This window comes from Euleptes europaea, chromosome 1 (assembly GCF_029931775.1).
Source record: "Euleptes europaea isolate rEulEur1 chromosome 1, rEulEur1.hap1, whole genome shotgun sequence".
Taxonomy (NCBI): Eukaryota; Metazoa; Chordata; class Lepidosauria; order Squamata; family Sphaerodactylidae; genus Euleptes; species Euleptes europaea.
The window spans coordinates 19,455,046-19,472,876 of NC_079312.1; the positions used below are offsets into that span (position 1 = coordinate 19,455,046).

General features: G+C 45.8%; 1 protein-coding gene and 3 non-coding genes across 4 annotated transcripts in view; all 4 read right to left on the reverse strand.

The window, feature by feature from the left end:
• Positions 1 to 17,831, reverse strand: part of LOC130483505 (carnitine O-acetyltransferase-like) — a 48,987-nt gene that overhangs the window by 19,819 nt on the left and 11,337 nt on the right. The window contains exons 4-7 of the mRNA XM_056856274.1: positions 7,022 to 7,075; positions 5,839 to 6,004; positions 3,653 to 3,827; positions 2,577 to 2,755 (exon numbers count right to left, since the gene is read on the reverse strand). Of these exons, the coding sequence (XP_056712252.1) occupies positions 2,577 to 2,755; positions 3,653 to 3,827; positions 5,839 to 6,004; positions 7,022 to 7,075 (574 nt within the window). The remainder of the gene's footprint in view (positions 1 to 2,576; positions 2,756 to 3,652; positions 3,828 to 5,838; positions 6,005 to 7,021; positions 7,076 to 17,831) is intronic.
• On the reverse strand, positions 13,042 to 13,113 carry TRNAC-GCA (transfer RNA cysteine (anticodon GCA)). Its single transcript has one exon. It is a non-coding gene; the product is annotated as a tRNA-Cys (tRNA).
• On the reverse strand, positions 15,069 to 15,140 carry TRNAC-GCA (transfer RNA cysteine (anticodon GCA)). The gene has a single exon. It is a non-coding gene; the product is annotated as a tRNA-Cys (tRNA).
• Positions 16,365 to 16,436, reverse strand: TRNAC-GCA (transfer RNA cysteine (anticodon GCA)). The gene has a single exon. It is a non-coding gene; the product is annotated as a tRNA-Cys (tRNA).

Sequence of the window (17,831 nt, forward strand, 5' to 3'; positions counted from 1 at the left end):
CATCAGACGTACTCTGACCGTGAACATAAAGAACTGCCTTACTGTGTCAGATTAAAAATACATCCAAGTCCAGTATTCTATTCAACAACTAAGTGCCTCTTGGAAACAAGGCAAGAAGGACTTGAGTGCTTTGTGTGTGTGTGTGTGTTAAATGCCGTCAAGTCGCTTCCGACTCATGGCGACCCCATGAATGAAAGTCCTCCAAAACGTCCTATCTTTGACAGCCTTGCTCAGATCTTGCAAACTGAAGGCTGTGGCTTCCTTTATTGAGTCAGTCCATCTCTTGTTGGGTCTTCCTCTTTTTCCTGCGTGCTTTGCTTGGTGTTAAAATTACATTTGATTAACCGCTCCTTTTTCTGTGCTAGCGTTGCCAGCCTCCAGGTGGTGGCTGGAGATCTCCGGCTATTACAACTGATCTCCACCCGATAGAGATCAGTCCCCCTGGAGAAAATGGCTGCTTTGTCCATTGGACTCTATGGCATTGAAGTCCCTCCCCTCTCCAAACCCCGCCCTCAGGCTCTGCCCCCAAAAATCTCCAGGTAATTGCCAACCTGGAGCCAGCAACCCTATTCTGTGCGCAGCCAAGGTCCTAGGGATGCCCCAGGATCAAAGCTCATCTCCAGACTACAGAGATCAGTTCCACGGGAGAAAATGACAACATCAGAGGTTCTGGTTCTGGGTGAAATCCTTCCCCCAATTAAACTCTCCACAGGCATTGGCCGCCAAATCTCCAGGAATCTCCTGGGTTGGAGACAGCAACTTAGATTTCTGCAGGTCCTGGGGATCTTCTGGAATTACAGCCCATCTACAGATGACAGAGAACAGTTCCCCAGGTGAAAATTGATGGTTTGGAGGGTGGAATACATGAACACTTGAAGCCGCCTTATACTGAATCAGAGACCCTTGTTCCATCCAAGTCAGTATTGTCTACTCAGACTGGCAGCGGCTCTCCAGGATCTCAGGCTGGGGTCTTTCACATCACCTACTTGCCTAGTCCCTTTACCTGGAGATGCCGGGGATTGAACCTGGGACCTTCTGCATGCCAAGCAGAGGCTCTACCACTGAGCCACAGCCCCTCCCTATGGCACTGTACCCCACTGAGGTTCCCGTCCTCCCCAGGCTCCACCCCCAACCTGGAGCTGACAACCCTACACCCCTCACTAGTGGCCATGGGAGACTAGGCAACCCTACATGGCCCCCACCCCACCTTTCTTATTTGCAGAAGACCAAAAGGTACAATCTGATACCAACTTTACCCAGTAACCTTTTATTCACACCAACTTGGCATTCCACACAGGATGAAGACAGAGGGACTTACAATTACATCCTTTCCCACTTATTTTTTAAGTGCCCACTCTACTGAAGAGTTCTGAAGAACTCAAAAGCTTTCCCATAGTTTTGCATTATTTTGGATGGCCTCCAGAATGATGACATGGGGGTTTGGATCTGGTACTCAGAGGTATATGGCTGTCGTACACACAGGTTTCATTTAGCTGCTGTTGGCTAATTCCAACCAGCCATCATAGAATTTTTAAAAATGCGGGGCAGTATTTAAGTATATTGTGAGTCACCTTGAGCTCCGTAAGGAAGAAAGGCGGCTAATAAATATTTTAAATAGTAAATAAAGTATACCAATCCTCAAGAGGACTGTACCACACACAGTTTGACTACTAGGATGATGCAGAGGTGGTAGAATACTATTCTTCCACGAGTAGTGAATATTTTTCACAAAATATATGGGGCAACATTTAAATATTCCATTCCTTAAGAGGACTGTACCGCATGCAGCTTGACTGCTAGGCTTGGTTCACAAACACAAGGTGGTAGAGTGCAGAGGACCCTACCACTCCCCACTGAGGGCAGATTCCAGCATCGAACATTCTGTTACGGTATATTATTCCCACTAAGATAGTCTCACTGCAATCCAAATCTGAGAGATTCAGGGGTTTTAGGGTGTGGCTATTTTACATAAACCCAATTATGGGAACCTCACATGACTGCATTAAACTATTTAATTCGTTTTCTCTGAAGGTGTGATTGTAAGACACTTCTGAGCATCGAATGACACCTTCCATGAAATACTTCTTTCAAACTGTTTTCTGCTCTTTCCAGGATTTAGTCTGGGCCTTTTTATTCATTAGCTAAGCTTCTGAAAATTGAGACAGTGAGAGCAAAGCTAAAATAGTAAGCAGCAAATTCTCAGGTCTACTTTGTTCAAGATTCTGTACCGTTAAAGTCAGAGCCTGTGACAGAGCCTTCAGACTAACAAAAACAACCAAACTTGCTAATAGAAAACAACACAGTAGAGAGACAGGAGATACCTCTCCCCCATATGTGTCTGGGATACTCTTCCATAATGCGATCCTCCTACTGCAGTCTGAAAAGGTGCAGTGTATTCCACCACCTCATTTCCCTACATGTGCGAACAGGAATTTAGTCTACTTATCCTATGATCAAAGAAGGCAAATCCATTCTCCAGCACTTGCTCCTCAGATCAGACCATGCAAGTCTTCCCCTCCAAGTTTCCAAAAGAGGACCCCCCCACAATCCAACTCCAACACTGATCCCATTCTCACCTGCAGAGTCTTGTCAAACCAGCGATTACCACTATTGGAGTAGCTGCCACCTCCGTGCAACATCTGTGCTGCAAGACGGCTTACTGCACGCTCATCCGACACCTTCAGAACAGGTGAGTCCAGGCAGACCGTGAAAAGGCTACGCTGGATTGCACGTGCTGACTCCCGGTTGAGCTTGTCTGGAAGTGGAGAACACACAAGATAGTGTACAGGAACCACAGTGGTGCAATGGATAAAATGTTTGCCTACACATTCTTGGCAGATCATTTAGAAGAAGCCTATGCAGGGACTTTTCCCACCATTCCATGAACATCTTCTCATCCTCTCCCCCTTCCCCTTTGTTACCCTTTTTTTAATTTAACTGAGCATCCAGCCCACCAAAGACTTATGGAGAATGCAAAAGCTTGCACACCGTTTTGTGATATTTCAAATGGTTCAAATAAAAAGGGTATTGTAGGATTTTTACATAAGAAAGGCCCTGCTGGATCAGACCAAGGTCCTTCAAGTCCAGCAGTCTGTTCACACACTGGCCAACCAGGCGCCTCTAGGAAGCCCACAAACAAGACGACTGCAGCAGCATTGTCCTGCCTGTGTTCCACAGCACCTCATATAATAGGCGTGCTCCTCTGATCCTGGAGAGAATAGGAATGCATCATGACTAGTATTAATTTTTACTAACAGCCATGGATAGCCCTCTCTCCTCCATGAACATGTCCACTCCCCTCTTAAAGCCTTCCGAGTTGGCAGCCATCACCACATCCTGGGGCAGGGAGTTCCACAATCTTTGGTTTGGAGGACAACACAGAAAGTTGTTAAGACCTTCAATGCACACATGAGCACATGAATCAAACCATTAGTCCATCAAAGTCAGTATTGTCTACTGAGACTGGCAGCAGCATTCCAGGGTCTCAGGCACAGAAGTCTTTCATATCACCTACAACCCGATCCTTTAACTGAAGATGCCAGGGATTGAACCTGGGATCTTCGGCATGCCAAGGATATGCTCTACCCCTGAGCCACTGCCACAGCATACGTAACATGATGGTTATTCCAACCCCTTCCTTCTCAAAACATACCTCTCATTAGAGTGGTGTAAGCCTGTCCCCATGTGTGCCGGTGGTCACTGGTCAGCACCCCTAGGGGCTCCTTATCCGTCTTCCACGACTGCCCACGGATTCGCAGGAGCTGCGAGTGAAGCTGGTCAACTGTGAGGGGCGTTCCATCACTGTTGTAAACTTCAAGCTGGAAAAACTGAGGAAGGAGTGTAAAGATGAGGTACATCAGTTCATGACAGAGCCTTGTCCTCTTCTGGGCAAAACTGAAGCTGCCGATGTTAGCCCACAATATCCCTGCAGGGTTGGGTATAAGTGGACTATTGGTCAATTTATTAATGTATTTTACTTCTATTCTGATTCTCTCCACAAAGGCAATCAAGGCAGATTACAAACTACCCTACTTACCTTAAAGGAAGGCCTTGTACCCCGGAAAAACAGAGGATTGTCTTAAATTCACACGCAAGTTACTGGTATTTTATCATTTGTTTATTTATTTATTTTTTAAAATTTCTACTCTGCCCTTTATCTCCCGACGAAGCTGGGTTCAGGGTAGGGTTCCCAGGTGCCTGCTAATGGTGGACAATTGCCTGCCAATTAACAGGACTGCCCGCTGCCCCTCAGCTGGTTGGCAGGGGAAACAGGCCAGCTAAAAGGTGGCACAATAATGTCTCTTCCAAGGTAAACCTGGAAGCGACAGGGACGCTCTAGCAATCTCCTATCCCTTTAACAAAGGCTTAATGTGATGTTATTTATCATGTACCGTATATACTCGCGTATAACCCAAAAAAAGGGCTGAAAAAGCCGAACTCGGCTTATACGCGGGTCAATACGGTAGGGTAGGGGAGGGGGGAGGAGGGAGGAAGGAGGGAGGGAGGGGGGAACTTACCACCATCGCCGCCGCGCCCGGGAGCCTTCCTCAGACTGGCAGGGGCCTGGAGGGGCCGGCAGGAGGCCCCTGCCGGCTGCGCCGCCGCCACCCACGCGCCCGGGCACGTTCTTTTAGCCGGCAGGGACCTTCCTGGGCCGGCAGGAGGTCCCTGCCGGCCGCGCCGCCGGCTCTCGGGCGCCTTCCTCCTGCCGGCAGGGGCCTTCCTGGGCCGGCAGGAGGTCCCTGCCGGCCGCGCCGCCGCCACCGACGTGCCCAGGCGCCTTCCTCCGGCCGGCAGGGGCCTGGAGGGGCCTCCTGCCGGCCCAGGAAGGCCGCGCCGCTGCCGCCGCCGCCGATTCGCCGCGTCTCCCGGTAAGTAGGGGGTTCAGGGGCTCTTCCCCCTCCCCCCCTTGGATGGCACTGGGGTCGGGGTGGGTTGGGGTGGGTCGGGAGGGCCTGGGAGGCCGGCGGGAGGGCGACCTGGGGCAGGGGCCCTGCGCTCTAAAATGGCGGCCGCATTGCCGGTAAAGGGAATTTCTTATTGACCCTCGGCTTATACGCGGGTCAATAAGAAATTCCCTTTTCTGGCCTCAAATTTTGGGGGTCGGCTTATACTCGGGTCGGCTTATACCCGAGTATATACGGTAATGTTATTGACCTCCATGCCATGAATAGCTTCAGCAGCTAATTTCCACACGGTAAGCCTCTGTTGAAAGAATAGGGCATTTTTCTCCAGGCTTGTTTTGCAGCCTTGGGGAAATGGTCAGCCTAGTCCCAGAACACAAAGGACTTCCAAATAACAAATACTTCGACTTTAACTCAGGAATTAATTTAGCCCAGGACTGTCTATTCTAACTCTTCAGGTATTCAGATTGGCTTTTTTCCCCATCCTGCTACCCATGACCCTTGTAACTGGAGATACCAGATTACCACGCAGGGAACAAATGTATAGGGCACTGACATAACTTCCAGAATTCTGTGCTGTCATCTCTCTCCGTATGTATAGTCTATTTTGTTAGTGTTTCTCAACCTTTTTACCCTTGGGGAACCCTTGAAATAATATTCATGTCTCTGAGAACCCCGACATAGGATTACATATGATTTACATATGCTTTACATATGATTAGCATATTCATCACTATTTCTCGCGGAACCCCTAGCGATTTCTCGCAGAACCCTAGGGTTCCGGGGAACCCCGGTTGAGAAACGCTGGTTTGACTGGGCGTCTTCACTGCTACACGGATGACAAGAGTCAGACCTTTAGATTCAGGGGCACAGAAATCCTGTCAGTAGTCAAGAACATTGGTGATTCTCATGGGCTTGGGTGAAGGAGAATTACCTGGAAGTTGCGGACTACTGTGATATACGTGGCTGGTCTTCGGCCCGGTGGAGGCAGCAAGACAGAATCGTGTTTTGGTCCTGGAAGGCGGCATGAGGCGAAGAGGCGGGAATACTGGTCCATGCATAGAGGGTAGCCCCGGGAATATTCAACCAAGAGGGTCTGGCTGGCGTGAGGGGAAAAAACCAGGAAAATGAGCTAATGCCCTTAAAGTCTCAGTCTGAAGGCTATTGCCACTCCTGGTAGTTGGACTAGGGTTGCCTGTTTTGTTTTGGGAAACTCTTGGGGATTTGGAGAAGGCAGAGCTCAGAGAGGAGACAGACCTCAGTGGGGTTTAATGGCATAGAGTCCACCCTCCAAACCTGCCAGGGGAAATGATCTCTGTAATCTGGAGATGAGTTGTAATTCTGGGAGATCTCCAGGCCCCACCTGGAGGTGGAAAACCTAAACAAGACCCCTTTACCCCACATGGTCCTAAAGGTCCCTCATATCACTGACCTGCCAGGAAGCAACACCAGGATTGTCCATCTACTCAACTGCCCCACGGAGTGTCCCAACAATGAGCTTCCTGTCTTCACAGGCACACATTTCACAACAAGGCCCAATTCAGAGGCCAATGTGCCTTCGTGTAAATGCCTTTCCTAAACAAACCCGCCCCCCCAATAACCTTCCTTCCTATTTGTCTTTCACATTTCCACCCTGAAAAAGCAGCTATCGGACCATCTTTCCCCAAATCTCCTTAAACAAGATTGTTGTTGGTTCAACATGATATCACGGAATGCTGGGCCAAAGGGATTCCAATAAGCGTAAAAAGGTTATTTCCGATTTAAAAGATGATGTGGTGTTTTACAAGAAACTTGTACAATGGCAAAGGATAAGAAATACTTATGTACGGATTGGGTTGGTGAGATATATGTTACAAATACATCTAACTAGTCTAAAGGGGTTGCTATATTGATACACAACCATTTTTCTTTTCAGATTCTGCCCAGGTGATTTGTCATCTATATCGATGATGCCAACAATGCCCCCTTAAACAGCAGTCCCTCTTCAACCCCCTCCCAAGTTCCCCTATAGAGACAGGGCTTCATTTACGCCCCCCAATATTGACGAACAGGACAAGTCTTGCACTTGTAACTTTGAATTTAACCAACTTGTTGCATGCATGAAGAAGGATACTCACTGATCAATCTTGGCCTTGAAGTCCAACATACCAGCAATAAGTTTTGCTACAAACCTACATGGGCAGAGAAGAAGAAAAAATCAAATCCAAAGAAAGTCCAGAATAGAACAGAACAGAATAGAATAGAATAGAATCATAGAGTTGGAAGGGACCACCAGGGTCATCTAGTCCAACCCCCTGCACAATGCAGGAAATTCCAAACTACCCTCCACACCCCCAATGACCCATACTCCTTGCCCAGAAGATGGCCAAGGTGGCCTCCCTCTCATGATCTGCCTAAGGTCATAGAATCAGCATTGCTGACAGATGGCTATCTAGCTTCTTCTTAAAAACCTCCAGGGAAGGAGAGTTTACCACCTCCCGAGGAAGCCTGTTCTACTGAGGAACAGCTCTAACTGTTAGAAAATTCTTCCTAATGTCTAGACGGAAACTCTTTTGATTTAATTTTAACCCACTGGTTCTGGTCCGACCTTCTAGAGCAGGGCTCGGCAAACTCATTAGTCAAAAGAGCCAAATATCAACAGTACAATGATTGAGATTTCTTTTGAGAGCCAAATTTCTTAAACTTAAACTATATAGGTAGGTACACTGTTTATTAACTTAATAAACTTTAATTAAAGTTTTAAGTCTTAATTAAACTATAGGTACACTGAATAAAACTTGATATCATACTTAATAGTGATCATATTTATTGATAAAAATTTAATTGTAAGTCCCTGCCATTTCCCCCTCCCCGTCCGGAGTCCTCGTCTGGAGGCCTGGTCTACCACCATAAAAACCTGTTGGTAGACCTGGCCTCCGGCTGAGTCACATTGGGAGGCCAGGTCTACCCATTGGCTGTCTTGGCAGTAGACCTGGCCTCCTGAGGCCCTTAGAAGCCAATTGGTAGAGCTGGCCTCTGAAGGGGGACTTTTCCCCCTCCTCGGAGTCCAGTGGGTAGACATGGCCTCCCAATGGGATTCAGCCGGAGGCCAGGTCTACCAAAGGAAGCCCGCCCCGCCCAACAGCTGATAGGCGGGGGGGGGCAGGAACCGCTGAGCCGCCCGCCCAGCAATCATGTGGCTAGAGGGGAGGGGAGGCTTTAGCCTCCCAACCATTGAGGGCAAGGGAAAGGGGGACCCGGCCATTCTCCACGGTGGTGGTGGGGGGGAGAGACAGCAAGCCCGCTCGCCCGCTTTCTCTCTCTCTCAGGCGCGCCGGCTCCACAGCCCGGCTGCCGGCGTGAGTGGGCGCAAGAGCAGGGGCTCCGAACCAAGTTTGGAGAGCCGCACTCAACGGGCCAAAGAGCCGCATGCGGCTCTGGAGCCACAGTTTTGAGACCCCTGTTCTAGAGGAACAGAAAACAACTCGGCACCCTCCTCTATATGACAGCCCTTCAAGTACTTGAAGACTGTTATCATATCCCCTCTCAGTCCTCTCCTTTTCAGGCTAAACATACCCAGCTCCTTCAACCTTTCCTCGTAGGACTTGGTCTCCAGACCCCTCACCATCTTTGTTGCCCTCCTCTGGACACGTTCCAATTTGTCTACATCTTTCTTAAATTGCTGTGCCCAAAACTGAACACAATACTCTTGGTGAGCAGAGTAAAGCGATACCATCACTTCGCATGATCTGGATACTATACTTCTGTTGATATAGCCCAAGATCGCATTTGCCTTTTTAGCTACTGCATCACACTGCTGACTCATGTTCAGTGTTTGGTCTAATAAGACCCCAAGATCCTTTTTGCACACACTACTGCTGAGACAAGTTTCCCCCATTCTATAATTATGCATTTGACTTCTCCTACCTAAATGCAGATTTCTGGATTCAAGGGCACATTACTCACTAAGCTTTCCCTCAACTTTTCAAATGTGTTGTTTCAGTAATTCACAAAATGTGAGCAATACCACCACATATGCATGAAATCCGCCGTAGGAAAGCAACAATACTGACAACTACCAGAGACATAGAACGGTAAAATAAAGTGCCCCCCCTACCGTGGCCACACCCATGAGGACCCAAGCAGTTCAGGATGCCGACTGACGGCGCAACCTATCGCCTCCCTCCCCTGCGGCAGCCAAGACCCCTCTCCAGCACCCAATCATGCCCTCCAGTCCCACAAAAACCCTGGCCAGGAATCCCACAACTCATGAGGCTGGGCACATGGGGACTATAACGCAGTTGCAGCCACTAACAGCCAAAAAACTCCACTGTTCTTTCTGCTGGCTGCTACATAACCAAACCCTATAGGGAGCAGACAAGCAGCACCATAGTTGCGCTGCGGCAGTGCACCTCAGGATCGCTCTGTCCATCTTAAGATATGAATAATGGACAGATTACTGATTTGCAGCATGTATTTCTATGGGAAAGAGAATTCTAAGCTCAGGGGCATGCTTACACCAGTTATTCAGAGGAGGCAAATTAAATGGGTTTTGATAGAATTGTGTGCTTCACATAATTGGGCCTACATAAGGGAGCCACACACCCCAAAACCACATAATCTCTCAGATGTGGGTTGTGCAAGACCATCTAATCCAGGGGTGTCAAACACAAGGCCCGGGGGCTGGATCCGGCCCCTTGAGAGCTCTTATCCGGCCCGCAAGCCAGCCACCATCATCCCCCACTCTCAGTCTGGGCTGCTGAGGCCCTCATAACAATTGAGTTCGACACCCCTGATCTAATCTTTCTGAAAGCACTCAGGTGAGGATCTTAGAAATTGTATTTTAATTGATGGACCAAGGGCCTGATTCAGTAGAAGGCAGCTTCACGGGTTCAAGACAATGCCTGTGTCCTGATTTCATTTACACATAGGAGTATTTTTCGTTCTCACTACTGTGATTCTTTTCAGACTTAACCATTTCAAGAGTGATCAGATTTATTTTAAATAAATATCTTAAAACGTCACACAAGTGATTTTCGGCTGGGACGCAATGCCTTCCCTCGACAACTGGAACAAACAAACGTCTGACTTCTCCGCAGTCAGAGGGCTGATTGCCTGTAGAGATGATTACGGGAGAGACGAATTGTCTCAATACACCCCTGTGACTTAGCAGTTAATGCGCTGCTTTGGGACAGACACAGAGACACTTTGTTCCCATGGGTCTGTTTGTTTGTTTTTTAATTTTCATTAAATTTTTAAACAAAAAGAAAAAAAACAATACAAACAAAACAAATACAAAAGAAAAAAGTATAACAATATAGAGAACTACGTAATAAGAATGATATATCTATAAAAAGGTTAAACAAAGGGAAAGATTCAAAATACAACCATTTCATTCTTATTACAATCATCTTACCCATTTTGTTCCCACCTCCCTCCACCAGTGTACCCTTAATCCCTCCCACCACCGTGTTGAACTTCCGGAGAAGTGCCTAAACAGTTTATTAATAGATTATTTTAGCAATAATTTCTATTACCGAATTGTATCTACAACCTGTTCACTGCATCAATAAAATTCATTTTTGCCAGCTTATCCCAATACGCGAAGGCTTTTAACCACATCATTTTAAATTCTTCCACATCCTTCCCGTGCAGGGAATCTGTTAATTTCGCCATCCGCATATATAACCATAGTTTTCCCCTCCAGAGGGCTGATTGCCTGTAGAGATGATTACGGGAGAGACGAATCGTCTCAATACAGCCCTGTGACTTAGCAGTTAATGCGCTGCTTTGGGACAGACACAGAGACACTTTGTTCCCATGGGTCTGTTCTGAAAGGGATGCTTCCCTCCCAGGTAATACTACATTACGGGGCAGCCGCCCCGGGCCCCGCCCTGGAGGGGCCTCCACCAGAGGAAAGAAAAGATTTTTAAGAAAAGCAGGCAGCTGCCGCTCGCACCCATCCTGCGTGGGTTGCCTGCCTGCAGAGATAGCCCCTTGTGACCACACCGTTGGGGGCTTGGGCAGACATGCGAGCCATGGCAGCTTGGGCCTGCTCCATCTGAGGCTCAGGCAGCTTCTAAAGACAGCAGCAGAAAAAGCAGAGTTGGTTTTCATAAACCGCTTTTCTCTACCTTTAAGGTGTCTCAAGGCCGCTTACAATCTCCTTCCCTTCCTCTCCCCGCCACAGGCATCTTGGGAGGTAGGTGGGGCGGAGAGAGTTCAGAGAGGACTGCGACTGGCCCAAGGTCGCCCAGCTGGCTTCGTGCGGAAGAGTGGGGAAACCAACCCAGTTCCCCAGATTAGAGTCCGCCGCTCATTTTTTTAAAATAAATTTTTTATTATTTTTCTATAATGATCAGAGTATTCAACAATCAATATAAGTAAACATCAGAGTATAGATTCTAATTAATAATTGTTGAAAATACATCTACAGATAATAAAAAATAAAATATAAAAACTTCCCCTACACCTCCCTCAATCTTGTCATTTATTTGTTATCTCCTTTGTTTAAGATTCTAATCCTAATATTATTACAAACATTTATAAACATTTACTATTTCATTTACCTATTTTAAAATAAAGAGAGAAAAAAATAAAAAATAAAAAACAGAAAGGAAAAAAGAACAGATATATAAAAATAAAAATGGATTAGATAATATGTAACATTTTTAACCTCCTTTAGAAATGAATATTCTAATTTCTCCGTTTCTCCCACAGATCTAATAACTGTCCGTTATGTTAATGTCATTAATTATTCTGTTTATTATCAAAGCCAAACCGTTTAATCAGACCTTTTTAGTTAAATCCCATGTGGAGGAGCGGGGAATCAAACCTGGCTCTCCAGATCCGAGTCCACTGCTGTTAACCATTACACCACACTGGCTCTCCCATACAATGGAACTGTATGCCTGAGGCTATCACTTCGCACAATGTGCAAAACGCAATTGTTCAGGAGGGCATTCTCGTAGAAGAAGCGAAGTTGTGGTGCAATGGATCAGCTCAGGAAGCTGCTTATTAGGAATAAAGTCTTTCCTCTGCACACCTGGCCATTGTGAAGGGGTCTGAGCACCGGGAGCCTGCCTGAAGAAATGGAGGGTTATAAATATTTAAATAACTACCATAGGTGCACTGTACACAAATGGAGAAAATAAAGATTTAACTCAGGTAACAGTAACAATCTGAGTTCAAACAGCAACAAAAAGTAAACAGTAAAACAAGTATTATCAAGGGCAACAGTATTTCATATACGTGGAGATTTACTGCAACCTTCCAGAGTGACCAGGAGTTTGTTTTTGAGAAGTTAGGGCTGGGCTGAATTCGAAGGAACAATGTTAGTAAACTGCCTTGAGGGCCAGTCGGGGTTTCCCCCCCCCCATCAAAGCTACATTTCTGTGTACACTTAGTGTTTTATACAAAAAAAAAAGTGGTTTAGAAATGCAACAAATTTATGTATTTTAACTAACTGAAATTTATGTATTTTAACTAAGAGGCTCCACCCACCCCACTCACTCCTTCAGCCTCTGTCTCAGAACTGAACTGTTCCACCGAGAGGGATCTTGGTTGCCAGGCTAGGAGAGGGTTTAGATGATGAAGAAGAGTTGGTTTTTAGAGTCCACTTTTCTCTACCTTTAAGGAGTCTCCTTTCCTACCCTTCCCCTCCCCACAACAGATACCGTGTGAGGTAGGTGGGGCTGAGAGAGGTCACAGAGAACTGTGACTAGCCCAAGGCTTCATGTGGAGGAGTGGGGAATCGAACCCAGTTCTCCAGATTAGAGTCCGCCGCTCTTAACCACTGCACCATGCATACAGTGCTGTTATTTGAATGCTGGAAAGCTTATAAAACAGTACAAAATTCTCTTTCTTTCAACAACAAAAAGAGAGAGAGGGGTCACCTAGATTTCACCCAGAGACCTTTTGATTTGCAGTAAAACATGCTGTAGGCAGTCTCTCGAAACACAGATATATATGTTAAGGATGCTTTGGTCTGTTCCTTTTTTCTTCTTCTTCCACGTTGTACTAACAAATATTTACACATCGGTTTTCTTGGAGTACTTCTATGTTTCACCCACAAATATTTGGATTTTCAGCCCTTCTTGCCATCAAATAAACATATGGAAGTGTGTTTCATCTTTAAAAAAAAAAAAAAAAGGAAGCAAGGGGGCACCCGGACTTGAACCAGGGACCTCTTGATCTGCAGTCAAATGCTCTACCGCTGAGCTATACCCCCAGCACACACTTATATTACTATGAAGCCTAGTTATGAATACTGGTTTTCCTACATAGTTCCTTGCCATATATTTAATTATAATTGCTTTCCATAGGAACATCTTAGGGATAACCCACTGGATATCTCCACCTTGCAAAGACTTCTGGAATATGTTCCAGAATATGCTTCTGAACACTCAGCAGAGATACTGGGCCTCACTTTCATCCCCTTGCATGCCCAAAACTTCCTTTGGCTTGCACACTGAAGGGACAATTAGTACTGATAAGCAAGATTGCATTCGGGGAAGTTTCTCAGACAATATCAGCCTTCCCAGCTTCGGATGGTCTGCGAGCTGCAACCCTTCCTTCAGCGGCATGATCTAGCCATGGTTATCCATGCTGGACTACTACAGTGCCCTCCACATAGGGCAGTCCTTGAAGACTGGCAGCTTGAGATAGTTGGTGCAGGTTACCATGAAAACATCTTGTCAATTTGAGAGGTTGTTTTCTGTTCGGGTAAGCAATCAAGGCAATTATAATTACCTATGGAGCCTTAAAATGGGCTGGGACCTTGTTTCAAGATGGCAGAAGAAAGGTAATTCTCTCAGATTCCACCCTGACTTTAGAAAGTCTTGGAGAACTGGAAAAGGTCTTCTTTCTTCATGACTCCAATAGGATGAAGTTCCACATTTCAATTCACACTGGAGCAGCTGCAAAGGGCCCCAGAGGTTCTTGGAGTCTCTCAGTCAGATTTCACAAATGAAGACTTGGGGCGAAAACGCATGGTCGCTTTATCCTCCTTTAATCCCTGTTTTAGCCAGGATCGAACGCACATTAGGCGAAACGCATGGGTTCGATCCTGGATGAATCCTGGCCGAAACAGGGATTAAAGGAGGATAAAGCGACCATGCGTTTTCGCCCCATGTCATTCTTATTTGAGTGTGTGTGTAAAGTGCCGTCAAGTTGCAGCCAACTTATGGCGACCCCTTTTGGGGTTTTCATGGCAAGAGACTAACAGAGGTTATCTCTTAGTGTGGAGAAGAGAAGGTTGAGGGGAGACATGATAGCCGTGTTTAAATATTTGAAGGGATGTCACGCTGATGAGGGAACTAGCTTGTTCTCTGTTGCTTCAGAGACTAGGACACGGAGTAATGGATTTAAACTAATAGAAAAGCGATTCCACCTGAACATTAGGAGGAACTTTCTGACGGTGAGGGCTGTTCGATGGTGGAATGCACTGCCTCGGAGGTTGGTGGAGTCCCCATCTTTGGAGGTCTTTAAGCAGAGGCTGGATGGCCATCTGTCGGGAGTGCTTTGATTGTGGGATCCTGCATTGCAGAGGGAGGGTTGGGGTCACTGGGGATGTGGGGGAGAGGTATTTGTTCATTTCCTGCATTGTGCAGGGGGTTGGACTAGATGAACGCTATGATTCTATGATTCTAGGTGGTTTGCCAGTGCCTTTCTCCACATTCTTACTTAGAGGAACAGAAATTATGATTGGCAGCCAAAATTAATAAACTTCTGAGCTCCAGATTTAGAGAAAACATGCTTATTTAGGCTAACGAGTAGGGGTTTTTTTTTTGTTTTTCGTACCACAAATGGGAAATACAATCTGGTTCCAAACTTGATAGCTTTTGTTATCTATCAGTATTTCTAAATTTTACCCACCATCAGCCTTCAGGGATTAGACCGACTACAAATTCAAGATATAGTTCTCCACCAAAGGTCTGGGGTGTGGGGAAGGGGCACACTTGGATTTGAAGCAAGGACCTTTTGGTTTGGAATCAAATGCTCTACCACCAAGATATGCCCCCCAAATTACCAATATATCTCACAAAGAACACTAGTTAAATGATTCAGGAGCTGTCTCATCATTCACTCTCATGTATCTCAGGTAAAAGATATTTAAATTTTTACACATCATGACTCCCTTTGGAACAGAGAGGGCTTAATAAATTGGTTTTACCTGCTAAAAAGAGGGGGCACCCGGACTTGAACCAGGGACCTCTTGATCTGCAGTCAAATGCTCTACCGCTGAGCTATACCCCCAGCACACAAATTCAGCTTATGATGAAGTCTAGTTATGGATACTGGTTTTGCCACATAGTTCCTTGCTATACCTTGGAAGCATAATTTCCTTCCTATCTCAGCCTTACAAAGAGTTGTGGGATATATTCCAGACTCTGAAGCTAAACACTGAGCAGAGATACTGGGCCTCTCTTTTATCCCCATGCATACCTAGAGCATACCCAAAACTTGCTTCAGCTTACACATTGCAAAGGAAGATTAATACTGGTAAGCAAGCTGCTTCTCAGCCAAGAACAATCTTCCAAACTTCAGATGGTCTGCCAGCTGCAGCCCTTACTTCAGAGGCATAATCTAGCTACGGCTAGACTACTACAATGCCCTCCACATAAGACTGTCCTTGAAGACCAACAGCTTCAGCTAGTACAAAACATAGCAACAAGGCTGCTTGTTGGTGCAGGTTATTGGGAATACATCTTGTCAATCCAAGGGGCTTTCAATAGCTGCTGTAATCTTTGGGGCACAAATCAAGGCAACCGTAATTATCTATAAAGCCCTAAAACGAGCTGGGACCTTGCCCCAAGCTTGCAGAAGAATGATAATTCTTTGAGATTTCACCTGGAGTTCAGAAAGCCTTGGAAAACAGAGAGATGTCTTCTTTCTGAGCTCCATAGGGATAAACTTCCACATTTCAATTCACACTGGGGCAGTAGCAGAGGGTGCCGGAGATTCTAGGAGCCTCTCAGTGTGACAAATGAAGATCTTATTTGAAGGAACAAAAATTATGACTGGCAGCCAAAACTAATAAACCCCTGAGCGCAGGATTTGGAGAAAACATGCTTTTTTAGACTAACAAGCACCTTAATGTTGTTCTTTGCTTTCCCAACCACACATGGGAAATATAATCTGGTTCCAAACCAGATAACCTTGGTTATCTATCCGTCTTTAAGTTTTACCTGTCTTTGGGATTAGACTAACTACAAATTCAAGATATAATTGTCCCCAAAAAGTCTGGGGTGCCGGGGGGACTTGGATTTGAAGCAAGAATGTTTTTAAACCAAAGGCTCTACCACCAAGCCATGCCCCCAAATTACTAATATTTGTCACAAACAACACTAGTTAAATGATACAGGATCTGTCTCACCATTCACTCTCATGTATCTCAGGTAAAAGATATTTAAAATGTTACACATCATGACTCCTTTGGAACAGAGAGGGCTTAATAAATTGGTTTTCCCTGCTAAAAAGAGGGGGCACCCGGACTTGAACCAGGGACCTCTTGATCTGCAGTCAAATGCTCTACCGCTGAGCTATACCCCCGACACAATTCTTCCTTGCTAAGAAGCCTAGTTAAGAATACTGGTTTGTCTACATCGTCCTCTTTGATCTACAGCCACTGACAGGTTTGTTAGCTACTCTAATTATTTGCCACCCACATAAACTACAATTGTATTTCATTGTACATCATGCTTAACTAGTTACATATTTGGATAAATTCTCTCTAAACATCATTACTCAGCCTGGAGTACTTGAGGGAGGTGCAGGACGCATTCCATGACTGCTGAGTTGAGACAGACAACATGAAATTCAACAAATGGAAAGTTTTGCATTTAAGTGAAAAGAATGCACAGGTACATGATGGGGGGGTTGTCCACTTGACAGCAGTTCACAACAAAAGGATCTTGGGATTAAGGGCAATCATAAACTGATCATGAATTAGTAAGTGTGAAACTGCTACAATGAAAGCTACTGCTAAAGACCCCAGGAGGATGGGAGAACAGGATGAAGCGTAGAAGAGTTGGTTTTTCTGTACCATAAGTGGCTTACAATCACCTTACCTTCCCTTCCCCTCCCCTCCCCACAGCAGGCATCTTGTGAGGTAGGTGGGTCTGAGAGAGTTCAGACAGAACTGTGACTGGCCCAAGGTCACTCAATAGGCTTCATGTGGAAGAGAGGGGAATCAAACCCGGTTCTCCAGATTAGTGTGCCGCTCAAAATCACTACACCATTCTGCCTACACCATAGATCCTAAAGCTGAAATTGGCAACTGGCTCCAGCTTTGGGTTTCCTGTAGGGAGCAGAAAGGTGGACCAGATGTACTGTAACACTTTCAAGGTCAATGATGCACGTACATCGGCAAGTCAGCAACATATAGTTCTCTACCACTGTAGAAGTCACCCATGACCGACAGCCATTTGCATGCAATGGAAATTCTGCATCAAGAAATACTCGTTTCTGCAACCTACGTACATGGGTGTGTGTCATCAAGTTTCTTCTGACTCATGGCGACCCTATGAATCAATGTCTTCCAAAGCATCCGACTGTTAACAGCCTTGCTCAGGTCTTTCAACTGATTCCTCGATTGAGTCAATCCATCTCATGTTGGGTCTTTCTCATCTCCTGCTGCCTTCAACTTTTCCTAGTGTTATTGTCTTTTCCAGTGACTCTTGTCATTTTATAATGTGACCAAAGTACGACAGCTTCAGTTTAGTCTTTTTATTTCTATGGAAAGTTCAGGCTTGATTTGATACAGAACCGACTTATTTGTCCTTTTGGTGGTCCATGGTATCCGTAAAACTCTCCTTCAACTCCACATTTCAAATCAATCAACTTTCTTCCTGTCAGCTTTCTTCACTGTCCAACTTTCACACCCATACATAGCAATGGAGAATACTATGCCACAAATTATCTTGATCTTGGTTGCCTGTGATACAA